Source organism: Callionymus lyra, chromosome 2 (assembly GCF_982586985.1).
Source record: "Callionymus lyra chromosome 2, fCalLyr1.hap1.1, whole genome shotgun sequence".
NCBI classification, from domain to species: Eukaryota; Metazoa; Chordata; class Actinopteri; order Syngnathiformes; family Callionymidae; genus Callionymus; species Callionymus lyra.
Genome location: NC_141819.1, coordinates 24,473,124 through 24,494,328, shown reverse-complemented (window position 1 = coordinate 24,494,328; position 21,205 = coordinate 24,473,124). Strand labels below are relative to the sequence as shown.

Below are 21,205 nucleotides of genomic sequence, written 5' to 3'. Positions count from 1 at the left end.
CACAACATCTCAATAAGTGGTGTCACGTTTGTTTTTTTTAAATTATTATTATTGCAGAACGTCTAAAACGTCTTGAGCTGAAGACGCACATGTGTCAGTTCCATTCAAACCTTCCTTTTTTTTACCTTTAATGATTTGAATTAATACACGTTGAAACATAGACGTAGTGTCTCTGACTTCAGCCGTAACTGAACCACGAGTTTAAAGCCAGGTCTCGTCCATCTTTGAAATGCAGTCTTCAGGTATAGCCGAACCCGGGTTGAGAGGCATAGATTTGGCTGGAAGAATTGTGATTGGACGACGATACTGCGGACATTTACCTTGAGCTACAGCAGCTTATACATGTCAATCAAGTCGAGCAGGAAAACTGATCACAGGGAATATAACCAAAAAGGAAATGGTATATAAAAAAAAAAAAAACACTGTAAAGTGTGTGTCCATTATAAAATAAACATCTTAATGCTGTAAAAGTCAGATTTATTTTATAAAGCCATTTTTAAAAACCAGTCAAGACCGTTGCTTTTCCCAGAGTACGATGACGCATAATAACGTCTAAGTAAGCAGGAAGTTGGTCAAACGATGGACAGGTGTGGGAACACAGTGAGTCTCAGTGAGTCTGGGTTAAACCGGCCAGTGACACTGAGGGAAGACGATAAGAGCCATTTTATTGGGGATATGCGGTCACATGGTCACAGGTCAGTCGTCAGCCGTTACATTTCACTTTCAAAATGACGGTTATGAGCAGAAGTCTTGCGCAACGGAGAATCTCCTCGTTGAAGGTTAACTTTAGTTGACCGTCTGATGTCCGTGAGTCATTAGATAAGATAAGAAGTGTGACCATCACCTGTCGACTCCTTTAGATCTGGTGGACAATTTGTTATTAGCTCCAACACTTTCTCCTCGAGAACTTCATTTTATGCTTGTGCAGCTTCCCTGATTAAAGGCCGGACGCCGGCGTCCGTCGGCGGGTCTGGAGCTCTGTTTACTCTGTTCCTTCTTGACTCATTACCCAAAATTAATTGTCTAGCAGAGGCAGTTCGTGACACCGTGCATGTGAGCTCACCGAGACTCTCATGCAACCATTTAACGACACGTATTGTCCCCGAAGGGGGTTTTAATCCGACAGTTCTGCTCACTGTGGCATCCGAGCCGGAGAGTGTAGAGTTTCAGGCAATCTTCCAATTACGCCGACTTCCTGAGCAGCCTATACTTCACCAGGGATTTCGCTAAACTTTTCCAGGGGTGCAGACTTATAAGGGAGCCGGTGGAGGGGCAGCAGACGAAGCGAAGTCCTGACACATGGCCCACATTCACAGCCGCCTCACATGTCACCGTGCTCCTCTGAGGACAAAAAGCCCCTTTTGTTTCCCCCACACGAGGATAGGGGGGGGAGGTGAGGTGGGGTGAAGCGCCGCCCGGCTCCACCACCACCCCACCCGCCATCAACAATAACAACACAAAAAAAAAAATTGAAAGGAGTCGGACTTCCCACCCCTTGCCCGGCGTCCTCCGGGCCGGGCGGCCGCTTCAGCACACAAACACACTGAGGCCTCCGTTGCTCCTGCGATTGTCTTGCGCCGACACTTAATTGGGTCAGTCGACATTGTTGCATTAAAGTTTTCCTGAACAATGACATGGCTGTTAATGTTGCTAGATCGATTGGCGGGAAATTCTATTATCCAGTTGAAAACAAGTGGTTTATTATAATAAATCTAAAAAGGATTTCCAAGCCAGAGTGGAAACCTCTGAACCAGCAACCTTTTCCCTAACAAATCAATGAAAAAAAACATTTTTTTAAACATTTTATTCTTATAGAAATATGTTCGTGTTTTTACACAACTCTGTCGTTACAAAAATTATCGCGGCTGCTATTAGCATCAACATTTCCTCTCAGACAACCAGGAGCGTAGATCTCAGGCGGCAGATGTAGTTTACAGGTTCACCGAGAGAAAAAAAAAAAGAGTCTTTTTTTTCGTGTTTCCTCTCTTTGTTACTATCCGCCATGTGCTTTTGAGGAAACCGGGACAGAATAGTCATCAGATGTACAACAATAAAGTGATTAGTATCGGTTTAATATCTAAGAACTTCTGTAAAAACTCTGCGCTGAACAAAGCGACCCCACAAAAAGGCTCTTTCAGACATCGTCGCGTTTCATCCGTCTCCTTAAGACTATCATTACTGGTACAAAAGACAAGTTCAACGAGAGGCAGTCCAGCTTAGTTCCTCTCGATCTGATCGATGTCCAACTCGCCACCGAGCTGATGCACGTCCTTCTTGGTGCCACAGAGTCCCACCCACAGAGTGGCATTATCCTTCCCGTAGCGGGTCCCTCCGCCGAAATCCTGAGTCCAGTCCACCTCCTCGATGGCAGGATCCGACATACTCTGTTCGTGCCCGGTCTCTTTGGTCCGCGGTGGGTCGTGGTCTAAGATGTGTTCTTCCGTCGACGGGACATCGGTGTCGGCCTGACCGGTGGTCCTGAGGGTGGTCGGACTCTTGTCGGACTCTTCACTTGTGATTCCCAGGCAGCTCAGGCTGTGGAAATTCCGAAGTTTCTGTGAATGAAAAGAGATTTTACTCAAACTTTTTCTTTCTTAAGCAGTTTTTGCAAACAGTGTCCCTTCAAGTTCCCCCCAGATTAACACTGCTGTCTGTTCTGACTGTAACGTCTTTGTCCAGTGCAGACAAACGTTGTCTCTCCTGTACTTAAACATTTGGAAATGCTACTGCCAGATGCACCGGCTGTAAATCTCGGCAGCAGCAGTACAAACGGAGCAACTGGTAGTTTGACCGTTGAATCCATTCGGGGACAGATTGTGCTCAGATAGCCAGAGGCTGGACATTAATCACATCTGCCTACGGACGTGCCGCTTTTCTGTTCCTTCCACACAAAGAACACACACATCTGAGTAAGCCCAGACTCTTCCTTGGGCAAGTCCACATGCGGCGACGCGTCTGCAGGACGTTGGGTTGGACAGCTGCGAGGGCTTTACGACGTGGGCTTATCCAATCTGTGCAGCTAATGTGGAGAAGGCAGGACAGCTGCCTGGCCGTTGCAGCTCCTGAGAAAAGGCAGCCTCTGTTAAACCCTTTTGTCACTCTGTGCTGATGTAATGTTTAACAGGAGTGGACGTGTCGGGGCTTACGTCCGCGACCAGCGACTCCGTTGCATCAGCTTACAGTTCAACTTGAAAGTGAATCGGAAGTCATCAAAGTCGTACGATCGACACAGAATGTGGTCGCAGTTCAGTGTATTCCTGACGACTACATTTATGTTCTCGTAAAGAACAATACCCTACATTACTGTTCTGAAAAACACTTGTATGTCAGCAAACATCTCACTTTGTATCCCTGACTTCTGCTTCAAAGTAACATACGCTGAGAGGTTTTCGCTTGTCAGTGGTTCATCATTGAACATCAACCAAAGCAAACGTCATTTGGATCAAACTGCTCTTCAATATGTCAGCTGGTGGAATTAAGCGAGCTTTTGACTCACTAGTGTATAATTCCAACACATATAAACCAGGAGCAAAGGGCTTATTTCTTTCCTCAAATTGGAGGATTTTCCCCTCCAGAGTCGACTGGAGTAGACGTGACCATGGTGGGCCAAAGCCGTATAAATCTTCGCAGTTGGCTGGAGCCCCAGTGATGCTTAAACCCAGAGCTCTAAGAGCAGAAACCGCCAGTGACTGATGAGTCTCGTTCGATGTCTATTTGTGGATGAGGGCAGTTTCTCAGACTCTGAAGAAGGAAAACCACATTTTTGTTTCTGTTTCTTGAACTTGTCGTGGCTTTTGTCCACAATTACCGCCTTGATCTGAAGTATCGATACAACAATGTATTTTGATCGTGACTTTCCTGCCAATTCCGGCCACTAAACCAAGTGTTTTGTGGGTAAATTCGTGTTTGTGTGAGAGGCGTCATGTGAAGCAATACCATATCGAAGAAAAAAAGTTGTAGGTTCACCTCAAGCTCTAGTCAAAGCTCTCTCTACGTGGAGTTAGTATGTTCAACTGGTGCTTGCTTGGGTGAGTCCAGCGACTGGTTTTCTCCCACAGTGTGTCCTTCAAAAGTCTGGTTACCTTCTCGGTTTTTCCCCTGCCTCTTGCCTTAAGTAGCTGGGATAGGCTGAATGAATTATCCTGTCAATCATTCAAGTCCAGGCAACCCGGCAGGATCATGATAACGTGGGTGTAGACAAACAGACTGTAAAAAAAAAACTGCTGATGTTTCTGACTCGATACTGTCATGTTACCACAATATCACGAAGGTATCCTCGTCTATAATGACCTTGACTCTTCATCGATACGATCGATGGTGTGATTGTGGCAGTGATGCGGCCTCTTTACAGAGATCAATATCTCCCCACCAAACACCCTTCTCTCTTCTGCGTCGATCCATACACGCTGGCTTCCAGTTACACGCCGGCCAATCAGACGAGAGATGTTTGGCCACGACGATAAAAAGGCCGCAGACCCGAAGAACAACTCGAGGCCTCCGACGAGGACTTTCGAAAAACGGGCTTCCAACGCTAACAATCTGGTCTGCAAGGCATTTGTGTGCGAAAATATTGTTGCTCGACTCCCCCACGGACTCTGCTCCGGCGGCTGACCTCCCTCCACAGAATGCGTTTGCGAATGTTGTGTCACAGCAGCAGTGTTGTTAAGACAAGACTGAACTCTGGTTGACTCTCCTGAAGTGCAGAGTCAGCGCTGTTTATGATTCAGCCGTTCGAACGTGTGAAACTCCCAGATATGTGACGATTTTACTCAATATCTATATAAACAGAGTCATTAAAGCTTGGTTTCCGGGACGCTTGGAAATGAACAAAACTGTAAAATAGTTAAGGAACTGGAAATGAAAATAAAAATGAACAAATATTGTTATAAATAAAGTTTTCTGCCTCCATGAGGAAATTCTTCAGTCGTTTGTACCTGATAACTTAACTGACATATACCTGGACAGAGGCCTTTTCACAGTTAATTAAAACTTTTTCTAAAATACCACAAATACTGACGTTTTCTCGTCTTGAAAGTTAAAAAACAAATCAACAGGCAACAGATCTACGTGCTTGAACCCTCGCCTATCCTGGAAACTAAGTCTAGGCCAACACATTTTGACGTACAGCGGGAGGAAAGACACAGTGACCGCATGACCTTGTTTGTAAGAGATGGACTCGAGAACTTCCAGCTGAAGGCTTGTCATTATCTCTGGAATTTAAAAAAGTTGTAGTTAACAGAGCTATGTGTTCCAAAATGAACAAACCCTTGACCTACAAATCTCAGCGAAATACTTCAACTGTTGACTCACACCCGACAGGACATCATGAGTATCTTGGAATTCTCAACATATTGGTCAGTTAAGTTCCTTTGGGGCCACTTCTAACTAGCAACTCTCCTGAAGAGCTTCCTAGATTCTGTCTCTATGGACGCTCTGATCCAGCACACCTCACACATCTCCACTATAACATCCCCTGTTGTGATTGTACTTCTATTCAGACACAAAGGGTTCTTCTCCACACTGACCTGGGTCATCTTGGCCAGATCCAACGAGGGTCTCTGTTTGTGCGAGTCTGCTGGTCTCCTGCGCTTCACGCCGATCTTCTTGTGGTTGAGCACGCAGGGCTGCGAGCGACTACGCGGGAGACTTCCTTGCCCGCCCCGGCGCTCCAGCTCCGGCGTGGAGTCGGGGGAACTAGCCGGAGAAGGTCTGCTAGGCTCGGTGACGCAGATCGGTTCTTGAGAGAGGTAGAGGGGCTCCGAAGAGGACAGGGGTGTGAAGGCAGACTGTGAGAAGCAGGGCAGGTCGGCCGTGTTGCAGCGGGTCGGGAGGCTGAAGCTGGAGCTGCGTTGCATGGCAGGAAAACACAACTGAGAGCTTCCACCGCCACGCTGGACGCTTCCTCCGCTGTGGCACCGCCGTTTCTCGACGGCGGTCCACAATCGGGATCCCTGAGGGCGCCAGGCGGTTCGACAGCTGCCCAGCTCGTCGGAACAAGACAAGGACCTGCACTGGCGCTTGCTGGGCGGAGCTGTGGAGGCGGCCGCTTCCGTCAGGCTCAAGTCCTGCAGCAAGCTGCTGATCGTACTGGAGGTAGAACCCACATCCCAGTCCCAGTGAGCGGAAGTCTTGTGCACGCCGGGCAGGACGCCCCACAGGTTCTCCAGGCTGCTCCCGATCGGCCTCTGCTGTATGGCGCAGCCGTGACCCACCACACACCACTGACGACTTGGATCTACAACAAAGAAATCCTGGTATTAGCCAAAAGAAAAACCACAGTAATGTTTCCCTAAAAGGTCCCAGTTGAACTTTGAACGACTTAAGGAGCAGCCAAAGAGCTGCCGGGCCGAGCAACAGCACTTCCCTCAAAAAGAAGAGTTCAAGGAGGGAACCTGAACCTCTGGTGTGAATCTCTGACCACATGTACAGTTTGTGTGGAAGTGTGTACAACGTGTACTATGATGCTAACATATATTTTTGGGTTTTGTTTTCACTGAAACCTAAAACTTAAATTAAATGAATAAACATTTGAACATTTTCTTTTCAAGAAAGTAAATATCCGGGTGAAAGAGTAAAGTAAAATAATATACAGGGACTTTATTACAAAAATACAGGTTGATTTATTAAAAAAGTGTGACATAGTATAAAAAGCCTCCTATTTAAAGTTGAAACAGCAACCACTAATTTATCAAAATGTCCAAAATGAGTGTTTTATTTTGACTTCAAATGGACCACAATAAATAAAGAGAAAGGGCCCTGGGCTTCACGTTTCTGGTTAATTGGGTCATTTATTTCCGTGACAAAACTATTCAGACCCGATTGACTCTGAGCAGAGTCAACATCAGAAAGAGTCACTTTTGGGAATAAGAAGTCAAGAAGTACAAATCACTTCCAGCCAGAGATCCTCAGTTTTGTTTGGCAACGTCAGAGCGCAGCTCTGGACCGGGTCAGAGCAACAATCGCAGCACGTTTTGTTGACACAACTCCCCTCTTTGTGAATTTTGACTCCAAAAATAAACCTTTTTACTGCCGTCAGGGCTGCCTGAGGAAAGCTTCACTTCATGTGGCTGTTGACGATTTTCAAGACTGAAGTGGCGTCACAAAATCTCTCGTTACAGCCACTGGGTCATCCATGTGAACGGGTCAGTCAACTCTGAGTCACTGAACGACAGAGCCACTGCCCACAGCTGGTATGTACAAGTCTATTCTCCCGCTGCCACGGACGAAATCCCCAAAGACTGACAATTGGTAGTAATGCACGTCGGCTTTATACGCTGACCTTGTTTCAACCATGGAACGCGAGACAGTCTGGTAATGATAACCTGCTAATGAGCAGATATTAGCACCGTATGTCAGGAACACCTGTCAGACGTGTCTCGCGTTTAGCGACTGTTGACAGGACACAACACAGAGCGCTGATCACTGCGTGTTTTCATTCACTGACTCTGGGTCCAGACTAGTGCCTGCATGAGTTTTTTAAATGGTCAGCGACAGATCTGGGTTAGTTCATGCTGTGATCAGAACAGGAAAAAAAGAGATAAAATAGGCATCTTATTATCATTTCCATTTGACTCTCCTGCAAAAAAAGCTGTTGGACTTGCACGTAATTTCAAACTCAATAAAACTTTGATGAGTTGAATGTTTGAAATCCAATTAGCAAGCTAATACTCATATTGCGTGTATCCTCATGAGTAACTCTATATTTGTTTTTAATAGCAAAAACCTTTGGCAACCTATAAGTAGTGAACAAAGTTGACGTTCATGGGTTTCTTACCCATAAGTCCACAGGAGAAGAGTGTTGTCCCCTGGCTCATGGTCTGTTCCTGGAACTGTGGAGATAAATGAAAGACTCGCTGTCAAACGGTGTTGTTCAATCAAAGAGATCGCCATAAAAAATGTCAAACTGTTGCGTGTGAAGCCATGCATGTTGTCTAACATCTAAGTGTGAGCGCAGCAGACAGAGCCGCCATTGGTGACTTCATTTCTCCAGGCGAATCAGCTGTTGACGGGGAATTCTCTCACTCAAGACTGATGATCCTCACGGTTTTAGTCAACCAAGAGAAACAGAGCAAACCTCTGGCGTCACTCTAGAGGTAACCAATCTCATCCTCTGTAACTTAAGTAAAAAAAAAGAAACGCTATAGTCCTGCCTAAATAGTTTGATACTTTATTATGCACAAGTGGCATTCAGGGGTACAAGAAAACCTTTAAAACATCCTTTAAATACTAAAAACTCGACACTAAACACCCACTGACACTAAAAGACTCATCTACACATTACATGCTTCTGAACATTTATATAAAGCCACAATAACACAATACCACAAACCATTTATATTTAGCATACTTCTCTGTAGTCATGTCAATAAGTTTTATTTTAACTTCAGATGGTGTGGATCAAATCCGCATCTACTGACGCAGGTATGGATCCGTTTGAGAAACGAGGCAGGAAGTGGTGTTAAATGTAGGCTATGTTTTAGGTTGACATAACCGAAAAAAATGTCACACTGAGCCCTTAAACTGTCAGAAACTATTTCCTGACATAAAACAGCTGCTTATCCTCAGAGTCGTTCAAAACTTAAAACACGGACGTGTCGTCGAGAGTCATTTTCTTTTCTCTTACCGGGTCCAAATCTGTACAACTAGATGTTACATCGTCGCTGGCCTTCTTTTCCAGTGTTTTCTTGTAAATAATCACCATGGCAACACACATCTTTGTCCCAGACTATTGCAGTGAGAGCAGCGAGAGCTGGCCATGGCGAATGTCCTGGTGCGAGTGCGTCTCAAGTCTGCAGCCTTTAAGGAATGTGCTTCACTTCTCGGCCCAATCCTGAAAGGACACAGAGGAGAGAGTAGGGATTAGACTTCAGCGAATTTCTCACATTCTGTCGATCACATAGACACAGACACATCCAGCAGGGTGAGAGGTGAGCACATCGCTGGCGTACAGTGAACAGGGAGTATCAAATAGACGCCATATGTCGGCGTCAGATAACAGCAGCTGTATTCACATCTGTCACGAGTGTCTGTTCCGCCGCTGGAGCGGCTTCAAGGTGCAACTACATGCTTATCAGTGCAATCGCGACACCAACTTTTCATTCATGACAAAACCATATAAGCATCCATTAGCATCCTGTTGTTCTACAAGTATAATTTGTTGTTCACAAAAGCCTCTAAAAACTCATAATTTGACTGGAAGTCACAAATTAAATAAATAGCATCTGGTCATTATCTCCAAACACTGTGTTCTCTAATAAAAGCCGCAAAGTTTATTAACTTTTTCTCTTTTTACTCTGCAAAATTACAGCTTGGTCTAAACAACATGTCATTCTGTTTACAATCATTTATATAGAGAATATTGAACTGCTTGTCTGTTGTGACTTAAAATACATGAAAATATTAATACAATAAAAAAATTCTTTCTGACATACATTTGTCAAAGCACAATGACTTTAAGCTGGGCAACTAAATCCTTTCGTTATCTTCACCGCATACCAGAGAAGGCATTTTTATAGTACTGCTTAACTAATGCCTCATATTCACTTATATCTACCTACATAAAGTAGGTACATAGAATATAGACCTTTTCTTTTTTTTGCTTTGCCTACATTCATTTAACGTTAATGTATGAAAGCTTACAACTAATTTACAACTAGGGCTGGGTATTGATCGAAAAACTTTCAATACTGGTACTGATACCTTTGCTTCAAGACAGGTTCTTGAATGATACCAATTTAAACACTGATACCAATTTTAAGTGATACATAGTACATATTAAGTACATTTTTCAGCTCCAAGCTGTTTTCTTGCATATATATAACAAATAATGTCCTGAGCAAAAAAAAACACTTGCTAGCAAGTAAGAAATGAATGTGATGTTCACTGCGTGCATATAGAAAAGTATGTTTCCACTCTCTGTACTACCGAAGCATTTCAGTCGGTGCCACAAAAGAACATAAAGCTCGACACCCAGCCCCAATCAAAAGAACATCATAGTTTTTGTATTTAGTGGTCAGGATTAGAGACAACATTACTGAACAGAATCTAAGGTATTTTATTGAAATAAACTTGAGATCAATATCAAGTAAATTTAAATGAGCAGATGGGGTCTTCAAATCTAAGTGTTCAGTTGAGTAAAACCTGTAAAACACTCAAAGTTCTTACTGTATATAACAAGAGCTTTCAGCCATTTGCTGAAAAGCTGTTGTAAATGCCTCAGGGCCAAACATGTCATTTTATGTCATGTCAGTGTTAAAGAGAAGTCAAGGAACAAAGATGATGGTAAAAAGTGATGTTGAAGAAAATACATTTGATAGGAGTGTTTGTTGAAGGAGGACAAACACAGAGATAACTAAGATAGATTAAACCTCCAAGAATACAAAGACAATAATAACACTCGTACTTCCTGTTACAGACAGTTTGGCAAGTATTTATTTTGTTGGGCCTATAATCTAGATTCCCTTGAAAACTTTGTTCTCTTACTTGATTAAGTCTGATATCACTGAGCAGTTGTTTTTCATAACCTAATTGAGTTATCAGTTTATCCCTGTGAACCACCAAGATCTTTTTGAGCAGTCTATCACATTCCATAACAATATCTTTTACCTAAACTTGCTTTTCACTTTCCTTTGGTCTGTTCCAAATAGAAAGGAAGGAAGCATCCTTGGCCTGGTATCTTTTATATGTATATTAAAATGGGTTTTTACAGTTTTGAGCAATTCCATCTGAACCATTAGAAACTTTCAGTGGACCTCTGTAAACAAAGCCACGCACAATTGAGTGGACAGTACACACTCCATTTACTGTCCATCTAGTAAACAACATGATCAGTAAACACTCATCTTGAGTTTTTCCTGTTTTCAAGTCCACCCGGTCCCTTCAACAACCATTCCCACCTATGACGAATCTCATCACTTTGTTTTGTTCCCGAGCCGTCGACGCTGTGTGAATTATTAGTCGTTTAAATGTTCCACGCTGGGGCGGACAGAGAGGACTACAGCAAAGTCAAAGTTGTGTAATTGAATCCTCCGAGGCTGGCTGGGAATAGCTGACCTTGCGGTTATCACAACAACCCTCTACACTTGAATGCTGCACCGTGATCACAGCAAACCGCTGAGTAACGGTTCTATGACAAACATATCGAACACATCTACATATATATTGTGACAGAGATGTGGGCCTTGGCTAAAACATGGAAGTTGAAATGTTCCACAAATTTGAAAGGCAACCAAAGAGGAACAGAAAGAAGCTGCAGATGAGACAACAGTGTGGGAAAACAAATGCAACATCAGGACTTTGCTTATGCAGTAGAGATGTGTCTCGAAGATGGTGGGGGGGGGGGGGTTAGGTCACAAGAGCATGAGACTCCACAAACTAGATGAGGTGTTTACTATCACCATCTGACTTCCATTAATGACACTTAAAGTATCAGGAAGACAAGCGAATACCGCGTGAAGTTGAGCGACCCAGCTCAGGTTTTCTCACAGCTTGAGAGCAGGGCTGGCATACGTTGTGCGTGACCATTAACCACAGATCTGTGCTCCGGGCGAGATAACTAGGGTCACACTGGCCAGGAGGAAGCAGCTGTTTATATATCACTTAATGGCTCTAAGATGGAAACAGATTAGTCCGATGAAAAAGCAAACAAGTGAAATAAAATACAATGTTTTGCACATACCATAATAGGTTCTACTTGCTACTGCAATAATCTCTAAAAGTCAGACTGTTTGCTCAAGGGTTTTGTCTCAATTTTTAGTAATAATGGGCCAAATCAACCGACAAATTATGTTTCCATGATTTCCCCTTGTTCGTCTTAATCCAGACAAAATTGTATTGAAATTCGAAAGGCCTTGTGTTGTCACAGTGATCTCACTTGTATATGGAGTTCACAATTTTCGCCCTATTTCGTGAAGCAATTTTCTTTAAGGACAGTCTGATCAAATTTAACAACTGGTTTATGATCGCGGTCTCTGGCTCAAGGTTTTCTGTGTCCAAGGACTAAGATGATTGCTTTTTATTATCTTTCTCTGCAATTGTGATCAAATGGTCACTAAGGGATCTGAAACTACATCTACAATAAAATACTATCACAGTTGCACCTTTCAGTTCTCCTTTGCACTTTGATCCAAGTTTACCATCAGGTTTTTACCAAGACTTAACATGAGACTACATAACCATTAAAATTCAATCGATATCATATTTAAAAAAAGATAATAATCATTATGTTAAAGTTTCAAACATCAAGAAACATCTTTATCCAAAAAACTCTTTCCAAACAGGACAAAAATGTTAGAGCTAAGGCACTATTGCTTTGAACGGCTTTCACAATTTAATTCCAAAAACCCACATGAAGCTCTTCAAATGAGCACGATTAAAAACATGCCTCAGCTCAACGAATAAGTTCAACACAATCATGAAAGCTTATCGTGGCCTTGCCGTTAAATTTTTCTCAAACACTGTGGCAGGAGAAAAATGCTTGTACAGACAAAACCTGAAAAAAACCCAAACATATTTCCCTTTCGGCGGCACCACCCGTCTAAAAAATATTTAGAACTCGAGTCCATCACGTAGCTGTTGCCACTATCAGATATTGAAGCGGGTTCTAATGTGTCTGGAGGTTGATAGGTCTTATCAAGATGGACTCAGAAGCCACCATGACAAGTTAGTTGACTTATCTCTGTGGATAGGGTGGAATGATGCAAGATGCTCCTTCTGGTGCCGACAAACTGAGATAGGACGGCGATGAAGTCTGATTAGATGAAAACCTGTCTTTAAGGCATGGATTTCAGGCTAAGTCGAAGAACACCACTATTTTTATCAGTCAGAAGACACATCACACTTTGACATTGTTGTATTGTATTGATGTTGGCGTGCTTTGAGCAAATATCTTCTAAAATCAAGATAGTATTCAAATTCTCTGAAAGAAAACCCATAATTCTGGCTGGTATTACTAAAGATATAATCGGTTTGACAAACATTAGAAGAAAATTGCATCAAAAGAATTATAAGGTTGTTTTTTTTTATAATAACCCATTTAATTCTTACATGAATAGCTATGACATTATACAGACATTAAAGTGTTTTTAGGCATTCCATGTTTAATTTATGTCTGGTAGTCACATGATACACACAGCAGTTACTTCTTGAATACACAATCATTGTTTTCTATAAACATGACTTGATTTATTTGCTATAAAACTATTAATCCATTTCAACAGTCCTGTATCCTTCTATGATCAATAAAAAATTGAATGATGACTTATGATAACTTTCATATTAAAAAACTAAAAAACATTTATTTTAAGATCGGTCGGACATGACAGTGACATCACAAGTGTGGTTTAATCGAGTATAATGACAATCTTCTATCAGTTTGGGTGATACCTGGCCTCCAATTTTGAATTGTGAACAAATGAGACTTGTTTTTCTTGAGAATTAATTAGATTTATCCAATGTGTGTTGTTGTTTTTTTTGATGTGGTTGCATTATTGTGAGTTCGCCTATACTTTCTAACTAGTTTGTAATAAAATAATCAGGATCCCTTCATTTTCTTTTACTTGTCTTTCAGTCAGTATTAACAGTCCACATCTTGCCTAGAAGAGTTTGGATAGCTTAACAAAGTACTTCAATGTATGTTTACATGTACATTTTACATCTAGTTGAAGTGAGTGCTTGGCTTCTCTGACCTTCACCTCTTTCAACCCGTCATGAATCAGGACGCTTTATCCCTGGAGATGGAAGTGCAGAATGTGGGGGCAGGGCAGTTGGGGTGAGGCCAAAGGGTGAAATGGGATTTGGCTTGAGACCGTCACTAAATCCCTAGCTGCTATAATTTGCTTGAAAGATTACATTTGGCATTTTTGGGTGTGTAATATTCTTTAAAAAAAAAGATATAGAGTCCTTAACAGACAGTATAGATTTTCATAAAGCCTACTAAACCGTTTGAACCGATTTTCTTTGTTTATCATTTTCTTTGCTACAGCTGCGGTCATAATCAATAAGTTAGTAGATATAAGTGTTTAAGCACAGTGATGGCTAATACCCTTAGGATGATCAGCTAATCTCAAGGAGAGAAGATATATAAGATTTAACCTTATTAGAGGATTTATTTGAATCCTATTTTACTAGCGAGAAAACATATATTTCAAATTAAGGTTTACAACAGTTTATTAAGTTAATAACTTATTTCAAGGTCTGATCATTGCCTGGTTTAAAAGGTCTCTCTGGGTCTATGTTAATACTGAACACAGTAACTGGTCTGAGTTTTCTTAGCTCAGTCAAGTTTACTTAAGTACAATAGTCGTCTTTGTTACTACTACTGACATCTTGACCATGGGAACCTGGTAGCAGGTAACCGATTAAGACTAGTAGTCTTACAGGTTAGGTTAGTTTTACATAAGGATTTTTGAATCTCGGCTGACTGGCAATTACAGTTAGTGCCAATAAATGTTACAACATCTGCCAGACTTTAAAGAACAACACACTCTTCCCTGGCTAAACTATTAAATTAGGCGTGTGAACCACAGATCAAATGGATTCTCAGTTCACTCAACAGGTTCAATTAAACAAAAGAGGACAAAATAGGACTGTGAGAAAAATCCACACACCATTATATTATATTAATTAATTTTTTTTATGGTATGAAAGAGCACTGTATCAATAAAGAAAATATTTGGGTTATGGTTAAATATTAATTAAGTTTTTATCAAATAATTAGATTATTTTTTTTTACAATTAATATACTTTCATGGAGGTTATTCATTTTTTTGTTGCAATTCAACTTCCAGCCGCTAGATGGCAAGAGTCATTACGGACTCTTTAGCAAAAGGAACAATTGAGTCCTGTAACATCCCTACGATGACCGAGGACGAGAGGATACAGTCGACTCCGGCAGCTTTTAAAGCTGACGTCAGGGCATATCTTCGTTTCAAAACTAATAAGAGCAGTTCTGACTTCGTCAAGAGTTATGTGGTCTGTTAATTCTGTAATGCCAGAGTCAAGAACTTGGGCAATACTACAAATATATCCTTCTTTCTACAGTATTGCAATATAATGTAACATTGCCCCTGTATATGTGTTGTATGGCCAGATTCTTGCCAATACACACCTAAGGATCCAAAACCCAGTGCCTTAAATTGTGCTACTAACGATGAAAACATTTAGCGTTCTAACATGCCTTTCTATGTCAGACCTTGCAAAGAAAAATGCATTTTTATCAGCTCCCATGTAAACATTCTTATTTAGCCTAGGCCACATACAATTTAAAACTCATATTTTGTCATATCAAAATAAGCTTAATAAAATCAGGAGAAACCCCAAAATAAAGAACATTGTTTTTTCAAGTTCATGGACTGAGTGAGTAAGCAAGACCAGGCTTTGGATAATAAATGTACTTGGACAAGTGTAGTATTGCAGCATCTTGCATCATAAATAGATAAAATATAGTTTGGGTCCGCTACTATAATAAACAATAGTTGTTTTAATTCCTTCCTACATTGAAACATTAACTGAGTTAATAATAGTTCATAACTAAGTAATAACTTGAGACAACCAGCGGCCCATACAAAGCATTTGTGAGAACAACACACTTCTTAAGGATATTCAGGGTAAAAGTAAAAGTATTTTAACACAGAAGATTCTCTGGTGCTCGGCCTATTTCTATCTCATGTCAAATCCCTATTTGGACCGAAGCAGTTTATAATGTAATACTAGAGGATGTGTAGACAGGGCTTGTTGTAAAAAAGCCGACAGGCATGCAGGCGAGATAAAGAAGTTCTAATTGAATAAAAGGCTAAAACCAGTTTTTCTGCTGTGCCGAGCGTAATTCTTGGTAAATAGAAATTTCAGCGACCTTGGCTTTGTTGATGCCATTAGTTACCCGTCACGACGTGCAGATGACACTGGGCTCGGCTACAGGTGGAAGACAGATTCATGAAACACTTGGCGGGGTGCTGGCTAGCACACAGCTGTCCGCATGTTCACAGAAATTAGGCAATGTCAAACAGGAGGCACACTCTCCATTTAAAGCGTTGGAGTGAATAGTCAAAAATGAGCATGGCAGGGCGCTTCAATTGTAGTTATCAAGCCGGGTTGGAGGGTCTGGGGTACAGCCAAGGCCTCGCAAGCTTGCAGCTGCCCACTTACCATAAACACAAAGGCACAGCATGGTTATGCACGACAGCCAAGCAGGCCTACGTTTTCAAGAAGCCTGCTGTTTAATTATCTCATACATAATCACTCGCACTGTATACATTTGTCTAGAACACAGTCTTTGTGGGGCTCTGTAATCGAGGCTTTCAATAACCCTGTCCGAGTCGGAGAGAGAAGTTGTTCACTTGAATGCTAACTCTGACAAGGTCCCTTCATCACAAAGAGTTGGAGAAACAACATCCTTCTACGACCGAGCTACATTAATGAAACCCAAGAAAGAAAGATTCAGACTTCTTACTTTCACCAAAGCGCAATGAAGCAAATCCTCGCTAAGAATCTGTCGTTTTCCAGCCCAAATATTCCATCAACTCACCAGGATACACCAACAAAGTGATCCTGTCATTCTGAAGTTTATGAAGTGAACCAGAAGCTATTTACATGAACTGCATGGATTGTTAAGCCAACAGTAAAGGCTACACAACGTGTTCTAAACCTACTACTACATGAGTAAATCTATTTGAGTTTGAGCCTGTTTCACACTTATGTGTTCCTTGTGTGGATTAACGCTGTGATAAGGTGTACTTGGAGTATTTGGGTCAATGACCCATTATTAATAAAAATTATAATACATTTTTGTTGAAGATTTAAGCATCATGGTAATTTATTTTACCTCAGCCAAAGAGGAGAGAATCACTTTTCACATTTTTGCTCCAAACTAAAAGAAAAATGCACTTCTTTTTTTCAACATAAACCCCAATAACATTTTATGTCTTTAACTTTTGCATTTTCTGGTATTCATTTTCCCTTTTTTGTGAGTTCAAGGCCTGTTCTAGGCTTATATAGTGAATAAAAATATCACTAATGTCATAACTATTACAAAACAATGACTTAAAATGTAGAAGATCCCTCCTTCTTGTCAAGGAACACAACACGTTGAGAAATAATAGTCTTGGCTCAGTTGGATTCTGGGGAAGTGTGGTTACAGGCTAAAAAGGGGAGCTAAGAGGGGTGGCATTGAGAGTCCCATTTGGCCTGGATCTATTTGGCCAGTGTGAGTGTGCCCTTGGCTCCTGACGAAATGTGTTGAGGAAACCTAACCATCCTTGTGCCTAAGGAAACCAATATCAGCTGCTCATATCCAGTGATCGTTTTCTTCCAGCCTTCCTGGTGGCTTTTCTGGTTTAGTGCTCTTATGTGTGATTGTGGTCAAACAAATATGACCCATATGAAATCAGATACCAAGCAGTAAAATCAAATCTGAGTTGTGCATGGTATTGTACAGCTTATGTAGTTAAAAAATAACAAATAATCATTATTTTTCATAGTTTACTGATGTAACCAGAGTGTCATTATAACAAGTACGTCCTCACTTATTCTGAAGGTGAAATAAATCTATGTAAATACATCAAAATTGTAAAGCTACTATGTCATATTGCAAAAAACATCACCTGGACTCTCAGTACTCGGTGAAAGGAGGCATCCCTCACAATCTCTGCTGGGAATCTGCTTTTGCACTTTAGTGCTCAACAGCTCTCTCGAGGAGCCTGCCAGCCCTCCAGGTGGATGGCTCTCAGTTTCAGCATAAAGGCTCTGAAAACTGAGCTTGTCTAAGTAACCAGCACAAACAGTCTCTTACACTCCTTTCCAAAATCCCTCATGAAAGGGAAATGAGTTTGGCAAAGAAATTGGTGTGACAAGAGCTCACAGAATGTTACACACAGGCTACAGAGCAAACAGGATTTTAAACTCAAAGAAAGGCCACGAGTACTGGTGATATATTTATTTAAGATCTAGGAAGATCTGTATTTTACAGACAACTTGCTCAGCTAGATGTGTGTGTGTGTCAGCCTTCATACCTGAGTGGAAGGTTTGAAAGCTTGATAAAGAGGAGACATTCCACTGTGACGGCACAAACTGTAAAAGAACAGTACCCTCACATTGCAAATGACAGGCCTGAAGGTCTGGCCTACATAATAAAATACACCAGACACACATCATGGAATGTTTAAGTGTTTTGACAACAAACACACACTGCTTCAGCAATATACTTTGAAGACACTTGTATACAGCCATGATCATTTGAAAGTCTATAAATAGGTTTTAGCATGTTTAAGCTTGACTTTGCAACTTTGCTATCAGTATTTCAACACTGTGTTGATTCAGTAAACCATAGATAATAAAGGAGGAGATATCGGAAAACAAATGACAAGATATCAGGTAAACCTGACAACAGGGAACAAGATCATACATAATCCAAAGTTAATTAGTAAACTAACTTTAAGCCAACTATAACTTGGTCCAGTCATATACAAGTACCCTTGTGTTAAATGTCGGTCTAAGCTTCTCACATGTCTTTTTATATTTACAAAATGTTCAGAAAGGTTTTTTTTTGTTGCATCTTAGAAAGAGTAGTAGATACAAGGTTATTGCAGAATGTGTATATCCAGGGACACAATAGGCTAAGGCAATCCACACATGAGGTAAAGTTGCTAAGCTAACAAACTGTTGGTAAGTTTAGCTTTTAAGTAACAAAACAATACTTCATTTTACCATTATTTTGAAAATGCAAACCTAAGGGATGAAAAGTCGATCGTAAAGGAGAAATCCTTTATTGTCATTGCGTTATTATTATTATTTGTACATCACAGTGTTAAACTTGATATAATGTTTAAATATTGCATTTTAATCTACTGTCAACAATGTAATTATTGGGAAACACTTTATGATGCATTTCGAGCCGGTAAGTTGGTTCAAACATCTGAAAGCAATAATGACATCATAATGACAAGTATTAGTTATATTATTAAGGAGAAGTATTAGTCATATTAAACATGAATTATTGCGAGGAAAGAGAACAATATCACACAATGACAGGGAGATATCCAGACAAAGCCTAGTGCACACATGAGGAACATTTGCTAAGCTAACAAAGTTTACTTTCTAAAGTTTCACTTGAGTTAGGCAGACTGTCACTTATTTCTTTTTTAAACCATCCATTGTTTTTTAAAGAGAGTAAAACACCTTGGTGAACAACAAAAGCCCATGAGAAAACTACTTTTTTTTAAAGTAACTTCATAAATATGATTTTTAGTACTTATTATTTGACCTAAAAATCGCACTCACAAGCATCGTAGTGAACGCCTCGGAGCTCCGGTGACAGCAGGCGGCTCGCTACTGTCTGTTGGTCATGTTAAAAGTGTTGTTTTGTGGAGAAAAATAAGGCGAAAGTCAGGAGTAGCAGTGGCTTGTACTCCTGCTCCAGGCAGCTTCTACAAACTACAACATTGTTTCACTACTCTGCACGCTAATGACAACATACACAGGGAGGTACCACTGCTGGTACCGTAGGGACGCTGATGGCCGATTCACGAATGAAAAAGAAGACATTTTGACGAATAGTTATATTTTTATGGATTTAAAATGGATTTAAGAAAATTTAAATGTGCATAGTGTTTTAGAATAGCGTGTAGACACTTTTCTGCCAGACTGATCCCCCCCCTCCAGGTTACCAACTAATGGAACGATCCGTTCTGCAGCAATGCAAAGTAATCAGTTCAGACTAGAGTTCTTATCGGACAAAACACTTCTATATAAAAAGAAAAACCGAGAAAGAAACAAACAATTCACATTTAATTACTTAAGTTAACATCGCAGGAAACTAAATCTGTATTTTATACGTTAATAATTTGCAACTTTCTACTTTTTTCGTAAATTCTATGCAACTATTTTAAAACGTTTTATGATCAGAAAACCATTTCAGAAGTGTATCGAATCAATAATAATGACCTGCAATCTTTATTGTGCCTAAGTTAAATGCCTTTTATGTATAAACCTGTTAGGAATTGACATCAAAAAGAAAGAAAAAAAAGGAACTGACATCCTCCATTTGTGAACATTATTTATTAATAAGATTTGCTTTACAACCATTTCAAAACACATACATTTAGTAATATAGAACATTAGAAACAATGTCAGTGATAAATAGACAGAGAATGATATACCAAATCATATCCTACATTTCTGAAACCAATTGTCTTGACCTTTTTGTTTTTTAATTTGTATGTATTTTTAACTTTGTTAAAATTGTTTTGTTGTTTAAGTGCTTTGTGACCCTGGTCTGTGAAAGGTACTTTACAAATATAAATTACTTACAATACCATCCAGAAATGTCCCTTAAAAATTGTTTTATGTTATGTTTATGTTTTTTTGTTTTTTTTTATATCTGTCACATTTTAGTGATATTAGACATAACAATTATAAACTGAAAAACATTTTATTTTAGAAATATAACTTCTTGGACACAGAAAAAGTTACAAAGTTTAGTAAATATCCTTTCAAATCCTTTTTTTGTTGTTTTTAATCAGAAATAGCAAAAATAAAAACCCACTGAAAGCATGGTTACATGTATTTAACTTTATAATACATTTCAAATAAGAAAACTTTATAATTGAAAAATAGTCAGCACATTTTTTCCTAAACAAAACTATTATTAAACTTTGTGAAATCACCCTGTTACACGGTGATACTTCTGCTTAAGCGTGTACAAATGTCAGTAAAGTTTCATAAAGACTTCATTTACAGTGTGTTCGGTTTGTCCCCAAAAGTTGCACGGTGGGCCCCCAGACGGGTGGGGAGCCGAGACTCACCCCTGGCAGACACTATTGTTAATCGGGGCCTAACATCTGCTGTGTGCCACTAATCTCCCCCTCCACTGTCCTCCTCGTGTTAAGACTGTCTGCCTCTAGTGTAGAAGGATTTGAACCTATGCTGTATCTGTGAACAACCAACAAAGAAACTTCAGTGTGACTTCAATGTCACTCTGGTGTATTTAGAGTGTCGAGCCCATAGAGGGTGGTGTTTACCTACCACGACAGACTCAAAACAAGTATTAAAAGAGTTACTTTGCACTGTTGGAAATATAAAGTATTGACTTGTTTCTTTACTGATATTGATACTGTTACAGTGTCAGGCATATGGTAAGTAGTTTAAAAAAAAAAAAGGAAGTGTGTTTCCAACGGCCAGACCCCATGCAGTAGTGTGTGTGCCATCTGCACTG

At 40.4% G+C, this 21,205-nt stretch overlaps 1 protein-coding gene across 1 annotated transcript; it reads right to left on the bottom strand.

Annotated features, from left to right (window-relative positions):
* Positions 1-1,789: 1,789 nt before the first annotated feature.
* Positions 1,790-19,415, bottom strand: fam53b (family with sequence similarity 53 member B). Its single transcript, XM_087784246.1, has 5 exons — positions 19,273-19,415; positions 8,624-8,830; positions 7,775-7,829; positions 5,526-6,235; positions 1,790-2,555 (listed from the first exon to the last, which is right to left on the bottom strand). The coding sequence occupies exons 2-5, from the start codon at positions 8,711-8,713 to the stop codon at positions 2,217-2,219; spliced, it is 1,194 nt and encodes a 397-aa protein (XP_087640372.1). The 5' UTR covers positions 8,714-8,830; positions 19,273-19,415; the 3' UTR covers positions 1,790-2,216.
* Between the last annotated feature and the right edge of the window lie 1,790 nt (positions 19,416-21,205).

Coding starts and splice junctions, on each gene's coding strand:
- fam53b (XM_087784246.1), bottom strand. CDS start 8,713: ATGTGTGTTGCCATGGTGATTATTTACAAGAAAACACTGGAAAAGAAG. Junction 7,830..8,623: donor GTTGTACAGATTTGGACCCG/GTAAGAGAAAAG, acceptor TTATCTCCACAG/TTCCAGGAACAGACCATGAG. Junction 6,236..7,774: donor CTTCTCCTGTGGACTTATGG/GTAAGAAACCCA, acceptor TCTTTGTTGTAG/ATCCAAGTCGTCAGTGGTGT.